The sequence below is a fragment of the Ovis canadensis genome, chromosome 1, assembly GCF_042477335.2.
Source record: "Ovis canadensis isolate MfBH-ARS-UI-01 breed Bighorn chromosome 1, ARS-UI_OviCan_v2, whole genome shotgun sequence".
NCBI classification, from domain to species: domain Eukaryota; kingdom Metazoa; phylum Chordata; class Mammalia; order Artiodactyla; family Bovidae; genus Ovis; species Ovis canadensis.
This window is the reverse complement of record NC_091245.1, coordinates 29,886,217-29,911,218: the sequence shown is the minus strand read 5'-3', so window position 1 is coordinate 29,911,218 and position 25,002 is coordinate 29,886,217. Positions and strand designations below refer to the sequence as shown.

The following is a 25,002-nucleotide window of genomic DNA, read 5'->3' as shown; positions in this document are numbered from 1 at the left end:
TAGGTTCAGATCCCAGGTCTGATACTCACTGTTGAGACTGTATGCCTCCACCTTATTTATAAAATTGTGATCCTAGAACTGAGAACGTGGCTTAGAACGAGGGTTTGCATACTGCTTGCTGTCCATGTTGACAGCCGTTTATCATCTCTCTGCTTGCCCTTGTACACCTCCAGTGTACACCTCCAGAAGTGTTTCATCAGGGTGTGGCTTAAGGGGTTCTTTTGTCCCCCACCAAGTTTTCCAGCTGACACCCTAAATCCACAGAGGTATCTAGACAGGTTGGGGAGGCCCACCTCCATCCCTGACCCTTTGCCCTGAGAAGGGCTGTACTCTAGTCTTGTGGGAAGAAGGGTCCCTGGGATGGTGGGAAAGGCTCTGCCTCAAGTTGGGGATGCCAAAGATGCTGGCTCCTCACCCCTCAGCCTTGCCCTTGTCCTTCCTCTGAGCCTAAGTTTCCTCATCTGTAAGATGAGGTGGAGGAGGGTTAAGTCCTTGTGGGGAGCTCTGATTTGGCTCTGCTAGAATCTGAGGCATGGGCAAGTGGCCACAGAGGCACCAGGTGAGGGCAAGGCCCACAGGCCCCACTACACCCATCCACTTCACAAGAGGGCTACCTGTCCTGAACCCTGCAGGTCCCACCCCTATGGAAGGGGAGTGCTCAGGACCCTTGCCCCACACTCCTGTGCTCACCCTGGCTGCCCATCACCATAGCCACTGCAGTGGGGCAAAGCTGGGACAGGCCTTGTTGTCTGGAAGGGCACAGAATCCAGCTGGGAAATGAGAGAGGATGGCCTGTGTGGCCTAAGCCAGGCTCATGATGGACGCTGGACTTCGGCTCTATAGCCACAAGCAGGGACCTGCACCTGGAAGGAAAGCTGCCTGGTTCTTTGTAAACATTCCACAGCAAATTGCCATTCATAGATGACAGCACGCACAGCAGAAAACCCTAAGTTAGTCGATCTTAAGTAGAGCAGCTGGTTTCAGTTTAATGATGTATTAGGTAGCTTTGCTATAGTAACAAACAACTCCCAAATCTCAGTGCTTATTATTAATACTACAACAAATATTTATTTCTCATTCATGTCACAGTCAATGGCTGCAGGCCAGCTGCTTCAGCTCTGCTCCACGTGTTTTAGCATCCAGCTGAAGGAACAGCCCACCCTGGGAAATACATTCCCAGGCAGAGGGAAGAGCATGATCCACCGCACCATACCCTGCAAGCTCTGCCTGAACATGTCCACTCACATCCCTTTGTATCAGGAGAAGGGACGCACCCTCCTCACTGGGGGAAAGGGTGGGCAATGCAAGGACAGGACATATAAAATCCTCTAGGAAGGAGGAAGCAAATAGCTGTAGGCAAAAATACAACAGATGACAGTGACTCAACGTGCAAACAGATTTTCCAGATTAAAAGGCATAAAATTCTAAACATGAAAACTGATACACTGTCTAAGTGTGTCACAGGTCTCCATACTGCAAAGATCAGGAAACATGGCAAACTTTTTAGGGGTTCTAGAGGAGCCTCAATTTGCAACTCTTCATAAAAGATGGAGAATTAGGACCTGGCTTCCCTGGCCCCATCTCACCCCAAGGCATCTACAGGATCCCAACAGAGCAGGCCTCTGTGTTCATGAAGGACTTCTCGGCATTAACACCTTACACGTGTGGCTGTGTATGTGTGCAGTGTGAGGCACACAGCTGCAGAACCATGTCCTGGGATCATGAGTCTTCAGGTCAGAGCTGGAGGGTGGTGTTAACACAACTCACAGTGAGTCCAAGCAGGTCATAAGCAAGGCACAGAGCTCAGCAGCAAGAGAGCAAACTGAAGGCCTGCTAGAGCTCGGCGGTCTGACCCGAGAGGCTGAAGTTCAAGAAGGCAGCAGCTCCTCCCCAACCATGATGCAGGGAAGGCCTGCCCCTGGGGTGACAGGAATAAAGTGCTGGGTTCGAAGAGTAGATCTTGCTGATTCAAGCATGCTTGACTCCAGGCTGAGGTGGGGGAGGGAGGAGGCCCAGGGAGCCTGGCTCCCACAGCATGGCCCAGTCACTTTACCTGGTGCACCTTTTTCCCCCGGAGATAATTCCTACAAAAACCAGAGGATCCTGCACAGACCAAAAATGCTGGTGTCAGGGCTTTTACAAAGTACCTGCAGTGAACACAAGAAGAGAGAGGGATAACTGAATTGCAATCTTAATCACCCATGGACCTTCCCAACAACAGTCAAGGTGAAGCTTTAGATGTGAGTCAACATTAAAACACAAGTTTAGCACATTTATTTGCTTGGTTGTTTATAAGTCTGCAAATAAGCATGACCCCCTCCCCCTTAGAACCTAGCCAGAACCTCTGGGCCAGTCCTCTGGGTCCTCTAGCATCATGTATGTTTATGGCTAAACATAAAATAAGACCATGCTTTCATTCCTTCATTCAACAGTACGTGCCCAGGGTAAGCCAGGCCTTGTGCTGAAAAAAACAGATTAAACAACAAACAAAAGCCACCATCACGGTCTAGAGAAAGGGAGATAAATAATGACAGTGAGGCACAACTGTAGAAGCATTTTTGAGGTACAGTGTTAACCCAAAAAGACATAATTCCTCTACGGGAAAGGGAAATCAGGAAAGGTTTCTGGGAGCTGTCACGTCTCAGCTTGCATTAACTGGAAAAGGGGTCCTGATGGGCACGGGGGAGAAAAAGCCAGGAGGTGCAGGTCACTAGAGCTTTTGCTGTTGCTGGGCATAAAGCAAATGGAGCAGGCATGCTGGACAGCAGGCAAGGCCGTGGACTCAGGTCCAGGGGTTTCTGCACCACCCTGTGGGCTCGGATCTGGGCAGAGGAGCCTGTATCATGGCCCAGCACCCAGTTCAGAGTTTGATGTTGCTGGTCTGAAGTTCCTCTGTGCTGGGCTGTCTCTTGCCTATGCTAATCACTTAAAAAATAATGACTTCCAATGTATTTATACTTTCTCAGAAGCATGAAATTGGTTTTCCTCCATCAATCAGTCTGCTTTATATTTAAGATTTCTCTGCATTTTCTGGGAGATAAGGTAGAGCAGACCTCAGGCCTTTAAAGAATTCTGGATAATTTACTAACAATTGAGAAAATGAAGAGCTAAAAATCTGTCTATAAACTAGAAGGGTAATTTAGGGCTAGGAAAAAACAATGCTGCCAAGAGAAGTCATCATTCATATCTGAAGAAATCCTCACCTCCTGCCTGCCAGGCCAAAGCAGGAACATCAAGACCAGCTAGACACTCACTGAGTCAGTCAACACATCACCAATTCCCACCCCAATCTACCTCCTAAACTTCAATCCACCCCTACTTCACGTCTCACCACTGAACAGTACACTTAAGATCTGTACACTACTTGGTAAATTTTACCTAAACGCCCTCTAGGGCTCCACACACCATCGTCAGGATTCATGCTCCCTAGAGCATTCGAGGCTGCCATACACGGTCCTAACATGGTCCTCCAGCCTCATTTCCAACCCAACCACCCTTTTCAAACCCAACCACCCTTAGCGTACTGGACTCTGCCTAAATCCAAGACATTTGCTTTGCTCAAAGCTCAGGGAAAATTGGCCCAAGGGTCAACTATAAAGCTACTGAGGCCATAACCTTATAGTCCAGGAACCCCCAAAGCTAAGAGACAACTGCCAAATCCAACTGGCTCCCACTGCAATTAACCAAGGTGCCCTCTCACAGTAGACCGCCCCTCTCAGTGCATCAGAGCACTGACTCCTACTCTCTCTCCTACCTGAGAAATATGTAGTCAAGAGTTACTATCCTCATTTTAGAGATGAGCCAACAGACCCAGGGAGGCAGTATGGGCTTAGAGGCACACAGCCACTAAATGATGGTGTCTGACTTCAAGAGCCAATGCTCTTTCCATACGACAACATCAAGGGACACAGGCGCAATTAGGAACAGGAGGGCCATCCCAGCTGTCTTTGGTACAAAAGCCAGGCAGCGCTTTCTTTTTCAACCAGCCCCATTCACTTCCCCGAGGATGTCATGGCTGCGGTGCAATGGGCTGAGTCAGCACACTGCAGCCTGTTTGGCCAAAAGCCTGGGCCAGTCTCCGTGGGCTGCTGTCTCACAATGTTGCATCCAGGGCAGAAGGGAGGGGAGCACAAGGCTAGTGCTCAGCAGTGAAACGGGAACCTGGCCATGTCCCTGGGACGGTGCCTGAGCACCCTTCCTGGTCTACCCAGCCCCATGAAGGTGACTCACCTGGGGTGCTGCAGCACCTGCAGCAGGGTGCTACTGGGAGGCACGCAGTACAGCTCCTCCCTGTCCTCATCCTCAAAGTAGACCTGCAGGATGAACAGAGGGACACAAGTCAGACACCAGTAAAGGGCTTCAGCGACACTAGGCATGCTGAGGCCAAATCGGGTTAATGTGTAAGAGACAGCAACTGCTGAGACTAAAATCCAGGCCCATGAGCCTTCCTTCCCTAACAATTCAGTCGTAGAGCCATTAGGTATGGGAAAAGGAGGCAGCAGTGGCCCAGAGCAGAGAAAGAGAGATGTCCACACAGGAGGCAGCCCTGGGCAGGTGTCAAAGCCCAGCCAGTGGAGATATGCATTCTCACTGGGGACTGGCCAGCCAAGCAGGGTGAGAAGGGCAGCCACTCATGGCAGGGGGAGGCCTGCTGAGGGGAGTGGGCCTACGCTGGATAAGAAAGACATTCCTGCAGGACGGTTGAGCAGTGCAGGGCGACAGCGTATGTAGGATGAGGAGGGCACCATGCTGGGGCAACAGGCTGATGCGGGAGTCAGTCCACGTGAGCGAGGGAAGGCTCCCGATGAGAGGGGATGCTGGTGGTGAGGGGAGGGGAATTAAATGTGGGGCAACCGATCAAACAAATATATTAATAATAATAGAAGCCACTGAAAAAATAGAGAAAGAGTTGGTATTGGATTAGAATTGGAGATACCAGTGACAGCTCATGTTTTTATACACACACATGCACGCCAATGGAGCAGTGAGCATCCTCCTCCCTTCACCCCTGTACTTAGGAGTATAGCTACTAGACAGATCTTGACTTCTAAATACTATTTCCTGCTAAAAAGAACCAAAGCTCCTTGGGGAAAATGGCTGATTCTAGAGCTAAGGCAAAAAAAGCACAATTTGAGCCTCAAACACATTGTAACACAAAGCAAGGAAGTGCTTTAAAAATGGAGGCAAGTCTGAAGGACACAGAAGCAAATTTGAAGGAATTCCCACTGACCAAATCCTAGACACCTTGAGCATAACGTAACCATGAAAGTGAAAGTGAAGTCACTCAGTCGTGTCTGACTCTGTGACCCCATGGACTGTAGCCCACCAGGCTCCTCCGTCCATGGGATTCTCCAGGCAAGAATATTGGAGTGGGCTGCCATCGCCTTCTCCAGGAGTAATAGATTATAACTCAATTAACAAAATAAACCATAAATCCACTGACATAAACAACGGTTTGATGAACAAGAAAATATGTGTATCATCTCCAAGTACCTCCCTATAAAATACTAACTACAAAGGGGAAAAGAGTAACTTTATGCAGTACAGAAGCTTGTATACCCCACCTCAATCAAGTGATGAACGTGAACATCATCAGTAATGGGACATTTGAAATTATGACGTCTGACAGGATGCAACAAGAATATAGCACTGCTCTGTGATATTCCAGTCAGATACACATAATCTAGGCCAAAAGACACACACGACAAACCCACACTTTCCACAAAATAACTGGTCTGTAACCTGCAAAAGTGGTAAGATCAAGAAAGTTGACTAAAGACTGAAAATCTTCTGTAGCCCAAAGGAGACTGAAGGGACATGAGCACTAGATACAATACTATGTGGGATTCCTTCTGCTATAAAGAACGTTACTGGTGACTGGCGGAGGGGATCAAGATGGTGGGAACAAGAAGATGTAGAGCTCACTCCCACACACACAAACATCAAAAATACATCTACATGTAGAACAATTCCCACAGAAACTAACTAGAAACTGGCAGATCTCCTACACAACCAAACCTGCAACAAAGATCTCCACATCATCAGGTAGGACAGGGAAAGAAATAAAAGCATCAGGCTGGGACTGGTACCACTGGAGGGGATCTGTAGTGAAGAGAAGTCCACATGGATGGACCCTCACCCTGAGGAGCCTGCGTGCCAGCTGGGAAATCCACTGACACAAGAGAGAAGCCCAGACTGTACAAGTAAGGACATGTGCTGGCCTGCTGACAATCAGGACAGAGAGAGAGCTGCGCTGGAGGCTGCCACCTCGACAGGCACGTCCCAATCCAAAGGACCAATACCCTAGCCCCACTCACCCCACACCACAGCCTGGTGTGAGACTAGGGCAAAGGTTCAGTCTAGCTGTGCGGACAGACTAGGGTGATGTGGTCCGAGTAGAACCACGGAGACCACTGTCAGTGTACACACCAGGGTGGTGGGTCAAACCAGGCAGACATGTCAGCATATGCATCAGGCATCACAAGGGCATACAGCAGCTAAGCACTGGATCTCAGGCAGACAGGCCCTGGGAGAGGACTTGATCTAGCTACAGAGAGAGACTGGAGGGCCTGGGATGTGATTTGGGGGAGATACAGAATCCACTGTCAGTACCCACGCAGCAGGGGCAGATCTAGCTACAGCAGACACTGTCAGCACACGCACTGGGCAGTCCTGCAAGAACACAGTGGCTAGGCAGTCAGGACCTGCCTGGGTATGGCTGCAGGGATGGCTTCCCAATGGAAGCAGCCTAGTTCTGCCCACTCCACATGGCAACTACTGTCAGATCTAGAGTGGACAGGTCCTGGGAGAGGTCTACCACAGAGGCTGCCCAGGTCCCAGGTGGCACCACAGCCTCCTCAATTCCTGCAGCCACAACACCCTGACCCCCAACTCCAGCCTACTTCACACCACAGCCTTGCACTAGACAATCACAGCAGAGAAAAGGAGGCGACCCTGGGCTGCTTCTGAGGGGAATCATGGCGGTGCTCAAGTTCACCGAGACTGCATGGACTTCACTTGCTTCAGCAACCACTTTCTTTGGGGCAGGGCACACACTCAAAGGCAACGAAGCCTGATCCATCCTGACCCTCGTGGCTTCTACCCCAACAACGGGGGAGCAGACCCTGCCTGGTAAGCCATGGAGCAGAGAGGAGGCCCCACCTCTCATCCAAGGCAGGCTCTAGACACACCATACCACCAACCATACCCCCACCAAGGGCGACAGCACACTCAAGAAAGATGTGGCTGGCATCCACACCCAAAACAGCCCTCACACAAGTACTGGACACACTCTGAGCAGGAATGCTTTTTTAAGACCACAATAGCTAACTTTTTTAAGACCACAATAGGTAACTTTTTTCATAAATTCACAGAGATAGTGAAAGTGAAGTAAAATGAAAAAGCAGCGGAACTTCTCCCAGTTAGAAGAACAGAATTCCCCTGAAAGAACAAGTAATGAGACAGACCTCTCCAGTCTATTAGACCTCAAGTTCAAAAAGGAGGTAATAAAAATGCTAAAGGAATTAAGAAAGATTATCAGTAAAAATGCTGATCACTCTAAAAAGGACTAGAAACTATAAACATGAATCAACTGAAATTAGATAATTCAATTGCTGAGATAAAAACCAACTCTGTAAGTAATGAATAGCAGACTAAATGTTACAGAAGAACAAATAAGTGATCTGGAAAATAGAATAATGAAAACCACCCGATCAGAACAGCAGACAGAAAGACAAATGGAAAAAAAAAAAAAAGAAGAAAACAACATATGAGATCTACAGATGAATATAAAGCATGCCAACCTACACATAATAGGAGTTCCAGAAAGCAAAGAGAGAGAAAAGGAGACCAAAAATGTGTTTGTAGAAATTATGGCAGAAGACTTCCCAAACCTAACAAAAAAAATAGATAGCCAGGTACAGGAAACAAAGACGGTTCCAAACAAGATGAACCCGAATAGATCCAGAACAAGACACAGCATAATTAAAATAGCAAAAGTTAAAGAGAAGATTCCAAAGTCAGCAAGAGAAAGACAAAGAGTCAGTTAAAGAGGAACCCCCATAAGGCTATTAGCTGATTTGTTCACAGAAACACTGTAGTCCAGAGAGAGTGGCATGATATAGTCAAAGTCCTGAAGAGGAAAAATCCACAACCCTATCCGGCAAAACTATCATTTACAATAGAAAGAAGGATAAATAATTTCTCAGACAGGCAAAACTAAAAGAATTCAGCAATACTAAGGGTCTTTAGTACTGAAAGGTCTCTAAGTAGAAAAGCAGCAGAATCTATTGGAAAGGAAGATCACAATGAGAAAGGCAAATATATAAAAGGATAAAAGATCATTTAAATGAGCCAGTACACAGATTAAAAAACCAAAAACTTCTGTAAAAGCAATTAAAACTATAATTAACAGCAAAAGGATAAACAAGAAGATGTAAAATAAATAGGACATAAAAATCATAAAATGTGGGGGAAGGGAGTATAAAGAAGAAAAAAATCAAGTTGTATTCACTCCACAGTCACAAGGACAGTTCAATATACACCAGTCAATCAGTGTGATATATCACATTAACGAATGGAAAGACAAAACCTATGTGATCATCTCAACAGATACCAAAAAAGCATATGACAAAATTCAACCTCCACTCATGATAAAAACTCTCAAAAATGGGCAGAAGACCCAAACTGACATTTCTCCAAAGAAAACATACAGGTAGCCAACAGAGACCTGAAACGATGCTCAACATTGCTAATTACTGAAGAAATGCAAATCAAAAACCAAAGTGAGGTAACACCACACACCAGTCAGAATGGCCATCATTAAAAAGTCTACAAATAGATGCTGGAGAGGATGAAGAGAAAAGGGAACCCTCCTACACTGTTGGTGGGAATGTAAACTGGTGCACCCACCATGGAAAGCAGAAGCTAATAGTTACAATATGATCCCAGCAACCCCACTCCTGGGTATATATTCAGAGAAAACTCGAACTTGAAAAGACACATGTATCCCAATGTTCACGGCAGCACAATTTATAATAGCCAAGAATGGAAACAACCCAAGTGTCCATCAACAGATGACTGGCTTAAGAGGATGTATATATACACAATGGAATATTACTCAGCCATAAAAATATGGCCTTTTGCAGCAACATGGATGGACCTAGAAAATATTATACTTAGTGAAGTCAGTCACACAAAGGAAAATATTATATGGTATCATTACGTGTGGAATCTAAAAAATAATACAAGGACTTCCCCAGTGGTACAATGGAAGACTCTGTGCTTCTACTGCAGGGGGTACAGGTTCACTCCCTGGTCAGGGACCTGAGATGCCACATACCATGTGGTGTGGCCAAAAAAATAAAAAAATTTTAAAAAAAATAAAAATGAATCTACATGTAAAACAGAAAAGAGACTCACAGACACAGAAAACAAACATCATTACCAAAGAAGAAAGAGGTGGAGGATAAATTAGGAGTATCGGATTAACAGATACAAACTTCTATACATAAAATACATAAGCAACAAAGATTTACTATATAGTACAGGAAACTATTTTCAATAGCTCATAGTTAACATATAATGGAAAATAATCTGAAAAAATATAACTGAATCACTTTACCGTATACTTGAGAAACACAATACTGTAAATCAACTATACTTCAATTAAAAGAAAACTTTTTAATTAGTAGTATGTGCAAAAAAAAAAAAAGTGTTTCTGGGGGCTGGGGGGAAAATCTGTGAAAACTAATGGAGTCTGAGGATTAGCTGGTACTAGTGTATCAAAGTTAATTTCCTGATTCTGATGATTTATTGGGATCATGAAAGAAAATATCCTTGTGTGTAGGAAACAGACACTTAAGTCTTCAGAGGTGATGGGGCATCCAGTTGACATCTTACCCTCAAACAGAAGACAAATTTCTTTGTTCTGTAAGTTGTGATTTTTTTTTCAAAGTTGCAACAGTAGAATGTTATTCAGCCTTAAAAACAGTAAGATTCTGACCCATGCTACATGATGATAAATCTTAAAGACATTACACCAAGTAAATTAAGCCAGATAAAAAAGGACAAATACTCTATGACTCCACCTACACGAGGCGCCTAGAGTAGATCCATTCAGGGACAGCGAGGAGGAACAGAGTTCCTGTACATCAGTTCAGGATGATGAAAACGAGACCGACTGTGGTAATGGTTGTACAACAATGTGGAGGCACTTAATGCTACTGAACTGTACATTTTGAAATGTTTAAAATGGTACATTTTATGTTTTTTATATTTTGCCACAATTTTTTTTTTTTAAGGCAGTGAAACCTTGCTCTGCCCCGATTCCCCCAACCCCAATTCTCATAGAGGGACAAAAGAAAACTTCCTTACCTCTAAATTATCAGGGCAGTATTTTTGCTCTAAATCCCAAGAGGGTGTTTCACCAAACATCACCATTAGATGATCAATAAACCTAAGGAGATATAACATGTACTTTCTGGTATCAGTAACTCATAATCTTGTTTTCCCACATCCCATCCCCTGGACACCAATTCACAGAGGTATCAAGAGTATATAAATCATGAAATGCAGGCCTAATCCATTTTGACAACAGTGCCCAAAATATGTGAATCATTTGTCCCACTATGACACAGTAATTCTCTTTAACTGACTCAGGATTAACAACATTCAGATACTGAGCCACAGTCTAACCACTAACTATGAATCACATGTTAAAATCACTAGTTATATGTTTTCTAATAAACATACCCTTCAGTTTTATTCATGCACTACCTCCAATACTTTCATCTCTCACAAAAGACAACTCCCAGTGCTTGACAAACACTGTACTGTGGCGTTACTAACGGTGAGACCATGTCTCTCATTGCAAAGCTTCTTGGTGAAAGGAGAAATCCGCTATGGCTTAGAGATTATGCTAAACCAGACTGTGTAATAAAACTCTCTAAAACTATTCTCTTCCCTCCTCACCCAAAATTCTACCTGTGCATCCTGCTGAAAAAACAGGGAAGTGCATGCAAGCACCACAGAAGGCTCCTAGGGAAGGAAGTTACCTGGAATCCTCGTGAAAAGCAGAGACCAAGTCCGACTGGGCATACTCCGGGTACAGAAAAAGCACAGGCCAGCTCAGTCTTCCCTGGTGATCCACACTCAGCCTGGCTCCACAGGGGTTCTCAGAGCTGAGCCCATACAGGACAAGCTCACTGAGACCTTCTGAAGCTGAGTCTTCATCCTCTCCAGCAGCTTCAGCAACTAGCCTGATGTTCCTAGCCTGGATTAAAGCAATAACATACATGTCATGTGAGAAGGATGCAAACTCACTTCACTAGAACAGGGAAAACTGTAACACTACCAGCTCCGTGAAGGCCAGCTCTACACATGATTTGTCTTCATTATCCCTGATACCTGCTGAACTCACCTTTACCGGCCATCTACCACAAGCGAGACTCTTGTCACAGACATGAACTAGACATGGTAGTAAGTCCAACATAAGGGAAGAAGTAAAGCTGTGGAACTGCAGACCATGAATAATTAATTCAGCCTGGAGGCTGGAGGTGACTGGGGAATGCTAGGTCTTGAACAATGACTCTGAAAGGCAGAAGAATTGGGGCACATGGGGAGTGGAAGGGCATTCTACCCCAGGGAATAGCCAAGGAACAGCTTGTGCTAAGGTATTAAAAAATACAGAGTGGCATGTACAAAAATGGAAATGTTTTCAACTTGGCTGGGACATGGGATACTAAAAATTATATATACACTGACTTAATCTTGAGTCTGTCATAGAAATAAGGATAAATCAAAGGTCTGAATGGTAGAGTCACCTCTTACATATGCTGGGGGTAATTTCCTAAGGTTAGCCCACAAGGGAAAAATGACATGCAATCAAAACTACCTTGATGGCATCTCCTATACCAGGGGTTTGCAAACTTTCCCTGAAAGGGTCAGATTAAGAAATATTTTAGGTTTTGTGGGCCAGATGGTCTCTGTGGATATTACTCAACTCTGCCACTGTAGTGTGAAAACAATCATCAGTAAGACACAAATAGGCAGGGCCATGAGCCACTGGCTGCAGCTTGCTGACCCTAGCTTTAAACCACTAAAATACAATATATATATAGCTTTGGGTATATTAGTCTCTCGAGTAGTTCTCAAATATAATGAAGTTTCAGATGCAGAGTTAAAGAAGAATACCAAAATAATGTCTATATGCCAATGTCTAGGCATTCCAATACTCTACATTTGAGAAAATGACCAAATCTCTCTGGAGTTATTCCCTTCTGTTTAATCGGTTAACATGTTAACAGATTTTCTGTTGTAGGGCAGAACTAGCGGAGTGCATCTCAGTACTGTGAAGTTCTCAAAGCGAACAAATAATTTTAAGGAGGTACATAATTTAACTCAACAAAGAATGAAATCAAGAACCAAATTCATAGCCAGTATTACCTCCCCTGTGAAGCCAAGGCTCAATAGGTGACCTGTGAAAGCAAGATTTGGATCAGACTTTTCCTACATTTATTTAAAATGCAGGCAAGAGAGGGAAGGGGAGGTAGAATTTTGTGTTACTGTGATAGTTAGGAGAGCTACATCCTAAAATCACTTCCTCAGGATGCAGTGTAATACAGGGACCAAGAGCAAGGACCTGGCTCTGACATACACTAGCTATGTGAGGTTTCTCTGAGACCATGTGGAATAAGAAAGAACAAGATCCACCTCAGAAGGCTACTGTGAAGATTAGATAATGATTAACCCATAGCAACTATTCAGTATATGTTAACCTGAAACCAACACATGCATATAATTGACACAGCTGACTGAACTCAGGGGGTCTGACTTGTCACACTGCTTCACCAAAAGCAGAAAGAAAATGAACAACTCATTCAGGTAAAGCATCCCCAGAAAGGTTCCCGATCAACTTCATGATGAGTGAATTCTGCAAGACCATAGGGCAAAAGTTTGAGAACTCACCTTGATGGCCTGGAGTAAAGCCTCATTCTGATCCTGCTGCTTCTTTTCTTTCAGCTTTGCTTTCCTTATATCCCTCTGTTCAGTTCGCTGAAAATGAAAAATTCAGATGCATCAGCTCTAAAATTCAGATGCCTCCTCTCCTCTTCTGTTACTCCAGCCTGACCCTAAATAGCTATCTCTTGTCTCTATTCAACTCTGGCTCCTAAAGGAACACCAGTGGCTGGATTCAGTTCAATAAACATTTAAGAAGCACATGTCTGGGTGCTAGGACCAGTGGCAACAGTAATGTTAAAACCTACCCCAGGAACTCACAGTCTACCGAGGGGGACAGACATTTGAAAAGGTCTAGTGTTAGCCTGGGAGTATGAACTGAGTGCTCTGAAACACAGAGGAGGGAGTGATGACTGATTCTGCCCCATGGAGGTGGGTTTAGACAGAAACCAGATCAAAGAGAAAGGGCATTCTGGAAAGAGGACCTGACATAAGGGCCAATGGGGCATTAAAACTTCTGTTATGGATGGAGTACAGGAAAACACACTGGGAAAAACTCAGGCCAAGAACATATCAGAGACTCTGCCCTGGGCCAAAAACTTATCACAGACTCTGCCTCTTGCACAATTACAGTTCATGAGAGAAAAATATCACCAGTCTACTTCATCTGGCAGAACTGTAACTCAGATTTCCTTTTCCTACTAGTCTGCCCAAAACCAGCTGATCCTACTCCAACCCTCAGGACTGTGATTAATAGGGGCCAACTTTTTCTCTAAAGGGCCAGACAGTAAGTACTTTAGGCTTTGCAAACCATGCACATGTTCAAGCTAAAAGATCTCCAGTCTCATCTGTTTGTACGTCTATGTGTACATTATGCACATAAGATGTCTCTATGGAAAATATTATCAAAATTAAATGTATAAGAAAGCTCTATTTAACAGACTTAAAAGTAAACACAAATTAAATTTTCTAAATATAATGGAAACTGGCCAAAATGAATTTCAGATTCACATGATCTTGGAAATATTCAATATTAAATTATATCTGATAATAAAGCTAGCTTAACCTTGTTGGCTTAACCAATGTAAACATGTCTTACTTATTGTACTTAGGTTAACCGAGTTCATGTTATTTCTGTTGCAGAGTCTGTTAGCAATTGTTGACTGAAAAAAAAAAGCATAACCTAAAAAGGTGAGAATTTTATTTGCAAGACTTGCCAAGGACTTAAACCTGGGAGGCAGCCTCTTGAATAGCTCTAGGAACTGCTCTGAAAAGGTGAGGGAAGACTTCCCTGGTGGGACAGTGGATGGGAACCCACCTGGCAATTCAGGGTACATGGTTCGATCCCTGGTCCCACGTGCCACAACTACTGAAGCCCCCGCAACTAGAGCACGTGGTTTTGTCCTAGAGCTGACTGTTTCTAGAAGAAAAATAAGGAACTAATATGGATACAGAAAGTTGTGAGATTTGAAAAAGGGAATCTTGAAAAAGAAGTTTTGTACACAGTCAGGCTGGAATTAAATTAGGTAAATTTAATTTATCAAATTAAAATTACTAACAGTAGTATGGGACAGGATTTAGTTCCTCTATTGAGAGAAGAAAGTTTTCTTGGAATATTGCTTTTGCTAATAGATTGTATGAATGATGAGTTTCTTTGCCTTTGCATGCTAAGTCACTTCAGTTGTGTCCAACTCTTTGCGACCTTATGGACTGGAGCCCACGGGGCTCGTCTGTCCATGGGATTCTCCAGGCAAGAATACTAGAGTGGGTTGCCATTTCCTCCTCCAGGGGATCTTCCTGACACAGGGATCAAACCCAGGTCCCCAACCCAGGCCCCCTGCATCTCCTGCATTGGCAGGTGGATGCTTTACCACTGAGCCTCTTGGGAAGCAGAGGCGATGGCTCAGAACATTCATACAGGACCTTCTAGATTCCCAGGAATACACTGGAGCTTTTCAAAGGCCCCACAGAATCTCAATCCCCAGCTTGTCCTTTTACGTTTTCTGGTAAGCCTATTGCTTGTCTCAACTGTTTTCCACTGCCTCAGGCAGACGAAATCTTACATAATTGCCTCAAATTGTATTTGACAAATGCCTCCAATCCCAACACTCTGTGAAAAAGCTTTTCCTACTGGGATAGTTTCAAGATGCCTAAAATAAAAACAACTTGTGAGTGGGGTCTTCTAGATGGTCAAATAATGACACTCTTCTGGCAATGGGGCTTAATACTGTTCTGCCTCTTCTGGTGGCTACCAGGATGCTCATTTTCACCATAATTGTGGGCTGTTGGCTTTCAAGGCTACTATGGACCTTGGGAGAGAGGCGATAGGATAGGGCAAGGTAAAATGCCACAAAGCTTGCTGTTCTTAAGAAGGTGCAGCCATTATTTTCCAATGAATAACCACTACCCAGATTGCTGCACAGCTTTGGTTCATTTCAGAGTTATGCTTTTGGGCCCTGAAATCTCCCTTTAATTACACTTGTGCTGCAGGACACAGACACTTCCATTTAAGTCCACAGAGGAAAACAACAGAATGGAAAAGACTAGAGATCTCTTCAAGAAAATTAGAGATACCAAGGGAACATTTCATGTGAAGATGGGCTCAATAAAGGACAGAAATGGTATGGACCTAACAGAAGCAGAAGATATTAAGAAGAGGTGGCAAGAATACACAGAAGAACTGTACAAAAAAGATCTTCACGACCCAGATAATCACGAAGGTGTGATCACTCACATTCACCTAGAGCCGGACATCCTGGAATGTGAAGTAAGGTGGACCTTAGGAAGCATCACTACAAACAAAGCTAGTGGAGGTGATGGAATTCCAATTGAGCTATTTCAAATTCTAAAAAATGATGCTGTGAAAGTGCTGCACTCAGTATGTCAGCAAATTTGGAAAACTCAGCAATGGCCACAGGACTGGAAAAGGTCCGTTTTCATTCCAATTCTGAAGAAAGGTAATGCCAAAGAACGCTCAAACTACCACACAATTGCACTCATCTCACATGCTAGTAAAGTAATGCTCAAAATTCTCCAAGCCAGACTTCAGCAATACGTGAACCGTGAACTTCCAGATGTTCAAGCTGGTTTTAGAAAAGGCAGAGGAACCAGAGATCAAATTGCCAACATCCGCTGGATCATCAAAAAAGCAAGAGAGTTCCAGAAAAACATCTATTTCTGCTTTATTGACTCTGCCAAAGCCTTTGACTGTGTGGATCACAATAAACTGGAAAATTCTGAAAGAGATGGGACTATCAGACCACCTGACCTGCCTCTTGAGAAATCTGTATACAGGTCAGGAAGCAAAAGTTAGAACTGGACATGGAACAACAGACTGGTTCCAAATAGGAAAGGAGTACGTCAAGGCTGTATATTGTCACCCTGCTTATTTAACTTTCTACGCAGAGTACATCATGAGAAACACTGGGCTGGAGGAAGCACAGCTGCAATCAAGATTGCCAGGAGAAATATCAATAACCTCAGATATGCAGATGACACCACCCTTATGACAGAAAGTGAAGAACTAAAGAGCCTCTTGATGAAAGTTAAAGAAGAGTGAAAAAGCTTAAAGCTCAACATTCAGAAAACTGAGATCATGGCATCTGGGCCCATCAATTCATGGCAAATAGATGGGGAAATAGTGGAAACAGTGGCTGACTTTATTTTGGGGGGCTCCAAAATCACTGCAGATGGTGACTGTAGCCATGAAATTAAAAGACGCTTGCTCCTTGGTAGGAAAGTTATGACCAACCTAGACAGCATATTCAAAAGCAGAGACATTACTTTGTCAACAAAGGCCCGTCTAGTCAAGCCTATGGTTTTTCCAGTAGTCATGTATGGATGTGAGAGTTGGACTATAAAGAAAGCTGAGCCCAAAGAATTGATGCTTTTGAACTGTAGTGTTGGAGAAGACTCTTGAGAGTCCCTTGGACTGCAAGGAGATCCAACCAGTCCATCCTAAAAGAAATCAGTCCTGAATATTCACTGGAAGGACTGATGATGAAGCTGAAACTCCAATACTTTGGCCACCTGATGCGGAGAGCTGACTCATTTGAAAAGACCCTGATGCTGGGAAAGGTTCGGGGCAGGAGGAGAAGGGAACGACGGAGGATGAGATAGTTGGATGGCATCACCGACACAAGGACATGGGTTTGGGTGGACTCCAGAGTTGGTGATGGACAGGGAGGCCTGGCGTGCTGCGGTTCATGGGGTCGCAAAGAGTCGGACACGACTGAGCAACTGAACTGAAAGGCTCTTCTGCAGACAGGCTTGGGAATGGCCTTCCACAGTAGCCTTCTAGATAGTCTCTCCTGTATAAGCCACTTTTAGAAATTCTGGCCATACGTAGTTGCCTGGGCTCAAAATTCTGTTCCTGATCCATGTGGGTCCATACCTCTACTTTTGTAGACAGGACCAGAATGACTTCTGACTAAAACTTATCCCTGTTCAGGGCCAGCTCTAGGCTCCCATGGTACTGAAAATTCCCATTTCATAGTGTAGGCAGTGAAGAGGGACCTGGACCAAGAATCAAGAGAACTGAAGTCTAGTTATGGAACAAACCTGTGAGACAGTATTGCAGAGGACTAAGACTGTAGACTCTGGAGCCAGACTGCCTGACTGTGAAGCCCAGCTTCACCAGCTATGTGACTTTCTGATATCTCTGCTTTAGCCTCCTCACTAGCGGAAAGTGAATTAGAATAGTGCCTACCTTATAGGACTATGTGTGATTTAGACAGATTCGTATAAGTAAAATTTTTAAATAGAACTTGGAACATACATACAGTAAGTGCTAATGTTGAGGCTTTTTTTGGTAGTGATGGTCTGTTATTACTATTGTTTTCAATCATCACTTTTGCTGTTATGTACCAGAAATGTCACATCTCATCAGCAAATTAAAGATGTCTTAATGTTGGAAGTTACAAAAGCATTATAGAAGCCTAGGGCTTCCGTGATGCCTCAGTGGTAAAGAACCCGCCTGCCAATGCAGGAGACACTGGTTTGATCCCTTGGTTCAGAAGATCCCTGGAAAAGAAATGGTAAGCCAGTCCAGTATTTTTGCCTGGGAAATCCTATGGACAGAGGAGCCTGGCAGGGAACAGTCCATGAGGTCACAAAAAAATTGGACAGGACTCAGCAACTAAACAACAAATAGAAGCCTAACATCTTAAGTGTTTAACTGTCTTTCCCCTCCTCTTGCAATAGCTATACTCAGTGTGCAGACTAGACTATGCCACTAGTCTATTTATTCAAATCCTAATAGTCACAAATTTATCCAGTGCTATATATTCTTCCTTACCTCTATCATGTTATAATTACTCATTTACTTCTCTGTGTCCTCTAGAGCCCCATGGGTAGGGACTGATTCGGGGTTGTGTCTGTTGTTGTTTTCTTCTTTTTTTAGCCACACCGCATGACTTGTGGGATCTTAGATCCCCCACCAGGGATTGAATCCAGGCCCTCAGCAGTGAAAGCACAAAGTCCTAACCACTGGACGACCAGGGACCCAAGATCCACTCTGGGAGATGCTAATTAATTTTGCCACCAACCTTCAACTTGTCTGCTTTAGCCCTCAGGTCCAGAAGCTTCTTCTCTGTGGCATCTATCTGCAGCCCCTCATCGCACCAGTTCACAGCCTCGACATAGTTTTTCAGTTCCAAATGGCAAGAGGCACCTGTAGAACCCAGCACCCTTAGTATCCGGGGACAAGACGCATGGAAAGAGCCATCCTTGAACACGACCCCCAACTTCAACCAGCTACCAGCCAGTGGCCTGAAGTTCTGGGAAATGGATGACAAAGTCCTTTCTAGTGCATTCCCCAGACAAGGAACAGTTTCTTATATTTTAGATCAGAAAGGTTTCTAGGTCCCATTCGGATCAAAACTCTCTTTCTGGTATCAAGGACTCTTAAAGTAGGGAAGGCTACAGCTTAGTGGCAAAGAACATGGTCTTTGGAATCAGAGAGATCTGGGCTGGAAATCTAGCTGTCATTAACCAACTAAACATTAGACAGTGGACTGAGTATCCCTGAGCTTTAGGCTGCTCATCTATAAATGATAAGACTAAAGTCCATCTCAGATGACTTTAAATGGAGAGAGAGATAGCAGAATTTGCCTCAGTCACTCACAAAAGCAATGGCAAAACTAAACATGTTAGGTATCTCCTAGAACTGTTCTTGATGGCTACCAGTTTAAGCTACCTCTCCTTTAATCAATCGTGTTTTTCCTCCAGTTAGCCTCTGGGCTTTCTACAGAATTTAAAAACATCTGAACTAAAAAAATTTAAATGTCAATAGAATTCAACCTCATCTTTCAGAGATAGAATGGGTGTCTTGCTAACACCACACAGTAAGGTAAAAACGACAATTCAAGCAAGCTACAGACTTCCAGCTGTAGCAAATTCCACATGACTATACACAATTTATTTGCCTATCTTCTTTCCCTATAGCTGAAGGGCCTGGATCTACATAAACTCCCTAACCATGATTACATAAGCATAATTTTAATAAAGCATTTTAAGTTGATCCATGGGGATATAGAGATTAACATGTAATGAATAAATTAAAGTTTACAAAGCACCACTGAGCTTCTCAAAGAAAAGGTGAAGTATGCAAGTAATAAAAGCAAATTATTACATACAAAGGTCAGACTAGGACAGAAAACATAATCTGGGAACATCTGAACATTAGAGTTATCGGCAAAAGTCCCATAACTTATCTTTTAATTAACAATAACATGGCATTTGAAGATCTTGTCTTTCAATCAGCTAATTTGGAAAAAAAAATTAGAATGTGGCTTTTAGAACTGCTTTAATTAATTTTATTCTTTATTAATTTAAAATGAGGAGTTTCAATTTCTCTATCAATTCTTAAAACACAGACGGTTGAATTATTCTCTGGAGAATTCTTTTAAAAATGGCACGTTGCTGCTGCTAACGACTTAATACTAAGATTGCAAAAATAAGGTAACTTCATCAGTATCTTAGCACTTTAATATCAAAGCTTAAAATACTCCTGGTGTTGCGCATGCCAACTTTTCCATGGCGACAGTCACACTGCAGCTCTACAGGACTTACCTCTTATTATTGCTTTGAGGTGGCAGGGTCTTAGCTTTCTGGCAGCCATCACATCATTGAGAGAAGAACGAAAATTACCTGACAAAACACCATTCAGTAAACGAGAAAACAAGTTTTAAGATCACATTATTTCCAAAATTTTGCATGTAAAGACAAAAACACTCTTGGACAATCTTAGAGAAATATAAATCAGAGCAACTGTTCATAGAAAAAAAATTGTTATGCTCATGAAGCACCTCAGAAATGTTTGTAATAGCAGGCAACCCACCAAACAACTATAAATGGCTAGTAAGCACATGGAAAAATGCTCAAAATCACTGCTGATTAGAGAAATTAAGATTAACATGAAAGTGAAAATTAAAAACAGGTAATACCCAATATTGGTGAAGATATGGTCAAAGTTATTTCAGACTTTACAGGCTATATATGGTCTGTTATACATTGTTTGTTTCATAATCCTTTAAAAAAACACTTTAAGCTCACAGGAGATCAGGGACCCAGATGTGGCCTGAGTCATAGTCTGCCAAATCCTGCTTTAGCCTAAATAATCAGAATTACCGGAAAAATTTTATCACTAACTTTGTTCATTTTTGCATTACTTAAAAAAGCCTAAAAGTAGCTATATACTCAGCAACAGCAGTACAGTAAAACAAACAAACACTGGTATGTCCATATGATGCAACTTCAGTATTCACAAATAATTTAATGATAGGTGAAATTGTTTATGTTATAAAATTAAGTGAAAACTGAACAGAGAATTGGAACAACAGCACGATCTTATCTGTGGAAAAAATACATAAAGAGAAATCCAAAAACTTCTGCTTAAAGGTAGTAGACTGAACATATGCATTTCAACCCCTGTCACTTGACCAAAAAAGCCATTAATCCAGAGACAAGAATGAGAAAATGGAACACACATTTTAAAGCTGGAGAACAAAGAGACACAGGCTAAATGACTAATTAGGCTTGAGACAACTGAAATCTAAGCCACTAGAGGGAAAATTCAAAGCTACCAAGTATACTGCAAAGCCTACAAAGTACCCAGTACTAAGGAATCAACAGCAGCAGGTGCCTCTGTATAAAGGGGTCTTCTGTTTAGTGTATTCTGAGTCAAACTTGACTCTGAATCCTAATCCCAGCACTGCATACTCTTAAGGCAATTCATTTACACATTTACTACATTTTACTGCAGTTTCTTACTCTGTTAACTAGGGATAAAGCTGTTAACCTTATTTACCATACATAGTTGCTATGAACTCAAAAGGGATAAAAAATGTGCAAGTGTTTTGTAAGCCATACCAGTGACAGCATTTAAGGAATGTCTCTTGATTATTATGCATTTGCTCCTCTGGTATTGCAAATACCTGTTTTTTGTTTTTTTTTCTTGCAAGGTGCTTTTGGTCTTATTAGGCCTATACGTAACATTCTTTGAAGTGAAGTGAGCTCGCTCAGTCGTGTCCAACTTTTTGCAACCCCATGGACTGTAGCCCACCAGGCTCTTCCATCCATGGGATTCTCCAGGCAAGAATACTGGAATGGATTGCCATTTCCTTCTCCAAGGGAACTTCCCAACCCAGGGATCGAACCCGGGTCTCCCGCATTGCGGGCAGGCGCTTTACCCTCTGAGCCAAACATTCTTTAGTTCCCGCAAAAAAGGAACTATGTAGCTCTTATTCACAGTGCAGTGCCTAGCACACAGTAAATGCTTTATATTTACAGTCTGAATAGGTAAATGAATGAAACTTGTTTAAGGAAAAGTCAGGTCTTACTCATTTCTATTTTGCCAGTGCCTAACACAGAACAAGAACTCAGTGTGCTGAACGAAGACAATGTATTCCTCCAGAAGTAAGAAGACTGGGTTTCTAGTCCAGAGTCTGGCACTAACCAAAGGGGTTCTTCTCTACACCTATGTAATGAGGGGGCTGGTTGGCTCAAATAATCTCCAAAGTTCTATACCACTCTTGCTTTTTAGAATTTTATAATGAAACAAGTTAAAGAAGAAAAAAAACTGGAGCAGATTATGACTGGAAAGAAACTCTGCTCCAAAGGTGATGAGTCCCAATAGATCTATCCCAGCTAGACTTTAAGGCTTACTGTCTACCAGTCCCTCAGAAAAGGTTGAAGTCATTCCCAGGTCCTCTCTAAAACTATGTGATAAGAAACAAGGGTTTAATATGCCTAAGATTAGATACCAACAATGATGTCACCCAAATAATCAGTTGTTTCCCAAAGTCATATCTGCACAACAGTCCTGCATGTTAATAAGTGTTACTTGAAAAGGAGGCACACAAAACCTGAGAATCACAGGATAAGGTTCTCTGCTGTAGGTTTTCTCAGTATTAACATACTAACGTGCACTGCAAATCTCCAATGAAGAAGCAGCACTGTCCAAGTTTACTTGCCCAAGAAATGTTTTACTTCAAAGGGCCCACAGACTACTGAGAAATTCTCCCTTGGACTAATATAGTTTCTCTCACACAAAGAACTTTATCACCTTAATCCTTCTGGCATCCTTGAGAGGAGGCCAGAGAAAAAAACAACTTACTTTTGAGAGAGGAGAGGCATCTGGGCTCAAAAATTCCAGATCATACCAACTTGCCATGTATTAAAGTATTTGATGTTACTCATGTGGCTCAAATAGTAAGAATTATATAATCTATCTGACATCCCTTTTCACCAATCTACCTGGAAAATCAAAGTTCAGTTAAAGTAAGCTATCTTAGGTTTCTGGGACAAACAGCTCCTTTTCCTCTGACACTCTCAAACCCTCCCCACTAGCCATCATGTAATAGTTTTTTATAAGTTAATCTTTTAGAAAGTACTAAATAATAGAATAAATTACCTAGATAGTATTGTGCTGCTGCCCGATTGGTATAAAGAATAGCATTCAAATCAGGGTCTGTACATTTCTTCTTTAATCCTTCAGTGTATGAAATAACAGCTTTCTTGTAGTCTTTTTCTTTAAAGTAATCATTGCCCTCATCTTTGTAAGTCCTGGCCTGATCTGCAAAAAAGAGAAGAAAAAAAATCACTATTCCCTATTTTTTAAAGGGCTCATTAAAAATCTAAATCACATAATAATGTAATGACAAACCAAAAAGAACCAATAGGGAAAGAAAACTCAAAAACGAATGCTATAAAACTGGGTATTAATATGGAGAAATAAAGTCACATGTACTTAACTACAATCAATCCTAAATATCTTAGAAAGCAGATTATTAAGTGCTCACACACACCAAAAAAACCATAAAGGAAAAAAGTATACTTATCTCTTGAAGACAGGGCTTTAATTACAGAAGAAATGGGGGGAAATTACACTACTGTTTTCTAGTATGTTGTTTTGAGTCCCTTGAACGCAAATTCCCCTCCTCACTTTAGCAAAAGCCTACAAAATTGTTACAATTCAGTTCAAATTTCCCAGCCACTGAAAGCCCACTTCTACACAACCCCCCCAACCTTTGGTATCCCAACAGCACCTCCAACACCTTGGCACTTATCACATAGGTTTGTCCTGATTCTTTAGGACAGTTGAGCTGTCCACTGGAGTATGACCTTTGAGGGCAGTCTCATTTCTTCCTGTATCCTGGTGCCCAGTATTCAGTAGGTATACAAAAAGTATATGTGGAATAAATAGTGACAAGTCAGCTCAGGCTAACCACTTCTGGTATCTATCAAAACCTTTCTAACTCACACTTTATCTCAATTTAATGGAGGAGCTTAGAGAGTCACTGAAGATACCTTCTGGAGATCGCTCTTCATCAAAAATAATTGACTGCAGGCAGGCCAAGTCAGGATTCTCCAGGGGATCAATTTCTGATGGTGAGTTCTTCATAAACAGAGGAATCTTTTCAAATTCCTGGAGGTTGTTAAGGGAAGAATGAACTATACAAATACAATTTTCCACTGAGTAGACCCAATTCCAGGTCTCCACATCAAAGTTTTTTCTCACTCATCATAATTTGCAAATCCTCATGACATCTCTCCCTCCCCGGCCTCAGAGTCCCATCTGTAAAATAAGAGTGCAGAATACCTAAAGACCCTTCAGTTCTCACATTCTTACAAAAGCGGCAGTAACTACCAAACGAGTTGCGCGCTCGTTTGTTTCTGGCACTTCACCCACCCTCTCACTTGAGCTTCGCCAACCATTCTAGTGCTCCCGTCCGAGGAATTTTACAAACGAGGGTACGGTCTCAGATAAGCTCTGTACTCACAAGTTTCTGACTCCAAAACCTGAACACCTAAACATACTGCCAGCTTAAGAAGACCCTCAAAGCTTCGGGGCCGATTTTTAACACACAAGTAGAAACCGCCTATCCACTGGCAGCGCCAAACCTTGGCGGTAGAGCGCCTCAGCGCCCGGGAGGCCCCAGGAGTTGGGACGACGCCCACGCACGCACGTGCTGAGACCCCGGGCCCGCCCACCTCCTCCCACTGGCTCTCGTGGAAGCCGCCACGGTAAGGCTGACTCTGGAACTTTTCCACGAATGAGTCCATGCCGTCGTCAAAAGTGGTGCCCGGATCCTGCTGCTCCATGGCTGCTCCTGGTGATCCAGCCACGGACCAGGCGCCGAGACCCGTACGGCAGCTTCCGGCGGCGCGGGTGCCCCCTCTCAATCTTCCGGGCGGCGCCGGCGTGCTGCTTCCGGCTTGCTGGAGGCGTGGCCGACCCGACTCCACCCCTCCACCGGGAAACGCCTACCCTCCCGCGCACTTTCGAATACTTTCGGGACGGTGGATGAGCCCCGCACCCCACAATAGCGCACTATCACTTAATTCACTCGTTTATTTAACCAGTCAGCACGTTTTCTAAGCTCCTTTCTGTGCCAGTCCTGTTGTGGTCGTTGGGTATACAGTGCTGGGCAAAGCAAGTTAAATCCCTGCCCTCTAGGAGTTGATAAGGTAGAGCGGAGAAAGTGAAAGTGTTAGTCGCTCAGTGGTGTCTGACGCTTTGTGGACCCCATGGACTAGGCCTGC

General features: G+C 43.3%; 1 protein-coding gene across 1 annotated transcript; it reads right to left on the bottom strand.

The window, feature by feature from the left end:
* Positions 1-1,042: 1,042 nt before the first annotated feature.
* TTC4 (tetratricopeptide repeat domain 4) lies at positions 1,043-24,665 on the bottom strand. Its single transcript, XM_069561195.1, has 10 exons — positions 24,451-24,665; positions 23,767-23,884; positions 22,871-23,032; positions 20,029-20,106; positions 18,504-18,628; positions 12,967-13,053; positions 11,055-11,272; positions 10,375-10,456; positions 4,231-4,313; positions 1,043-2,147 (listed from the first exon to the last, which is right to left on the bottom strand). The coding sequence occupies exons 1-10, from the start codon at positions 24,559-24,561 to the stop codon at positions 2,045-2,047; spliced, it is 1,167 nt and encodes a 388-aa protein (XP_069417296.1). The 5' UTR covers positions 24,562-24,665; the 3' UTR covers positions 1,043-2,044.
* Between the last annotated feature and the right edge of the window lie 337 nt (positions 24,666-25,002).

Coding starts and splice junctions, on each gene's coding strand:
- TTC4 (XM_069561195.1), bottom strand. CDS start 24,561: ATGGAGCAGCAGGATCCGGGCACCACTTTTGACGACGGCATGGACTCA. Junction 23,033..23,766: donor TGAAGAGCGATCTCCAGAAG/GTATCTTCAGTG, acceptor TCTTTTTTGCAG/ATCAGGCCAGGACTTACAAA. Junction 11,273..12,966: donor CTTTACTCCAGGCCATCAAG/GTGAGTTCTCAA, acceptor GCTTTAATCCAG/GCTAGGAACATCAGGCTAGT.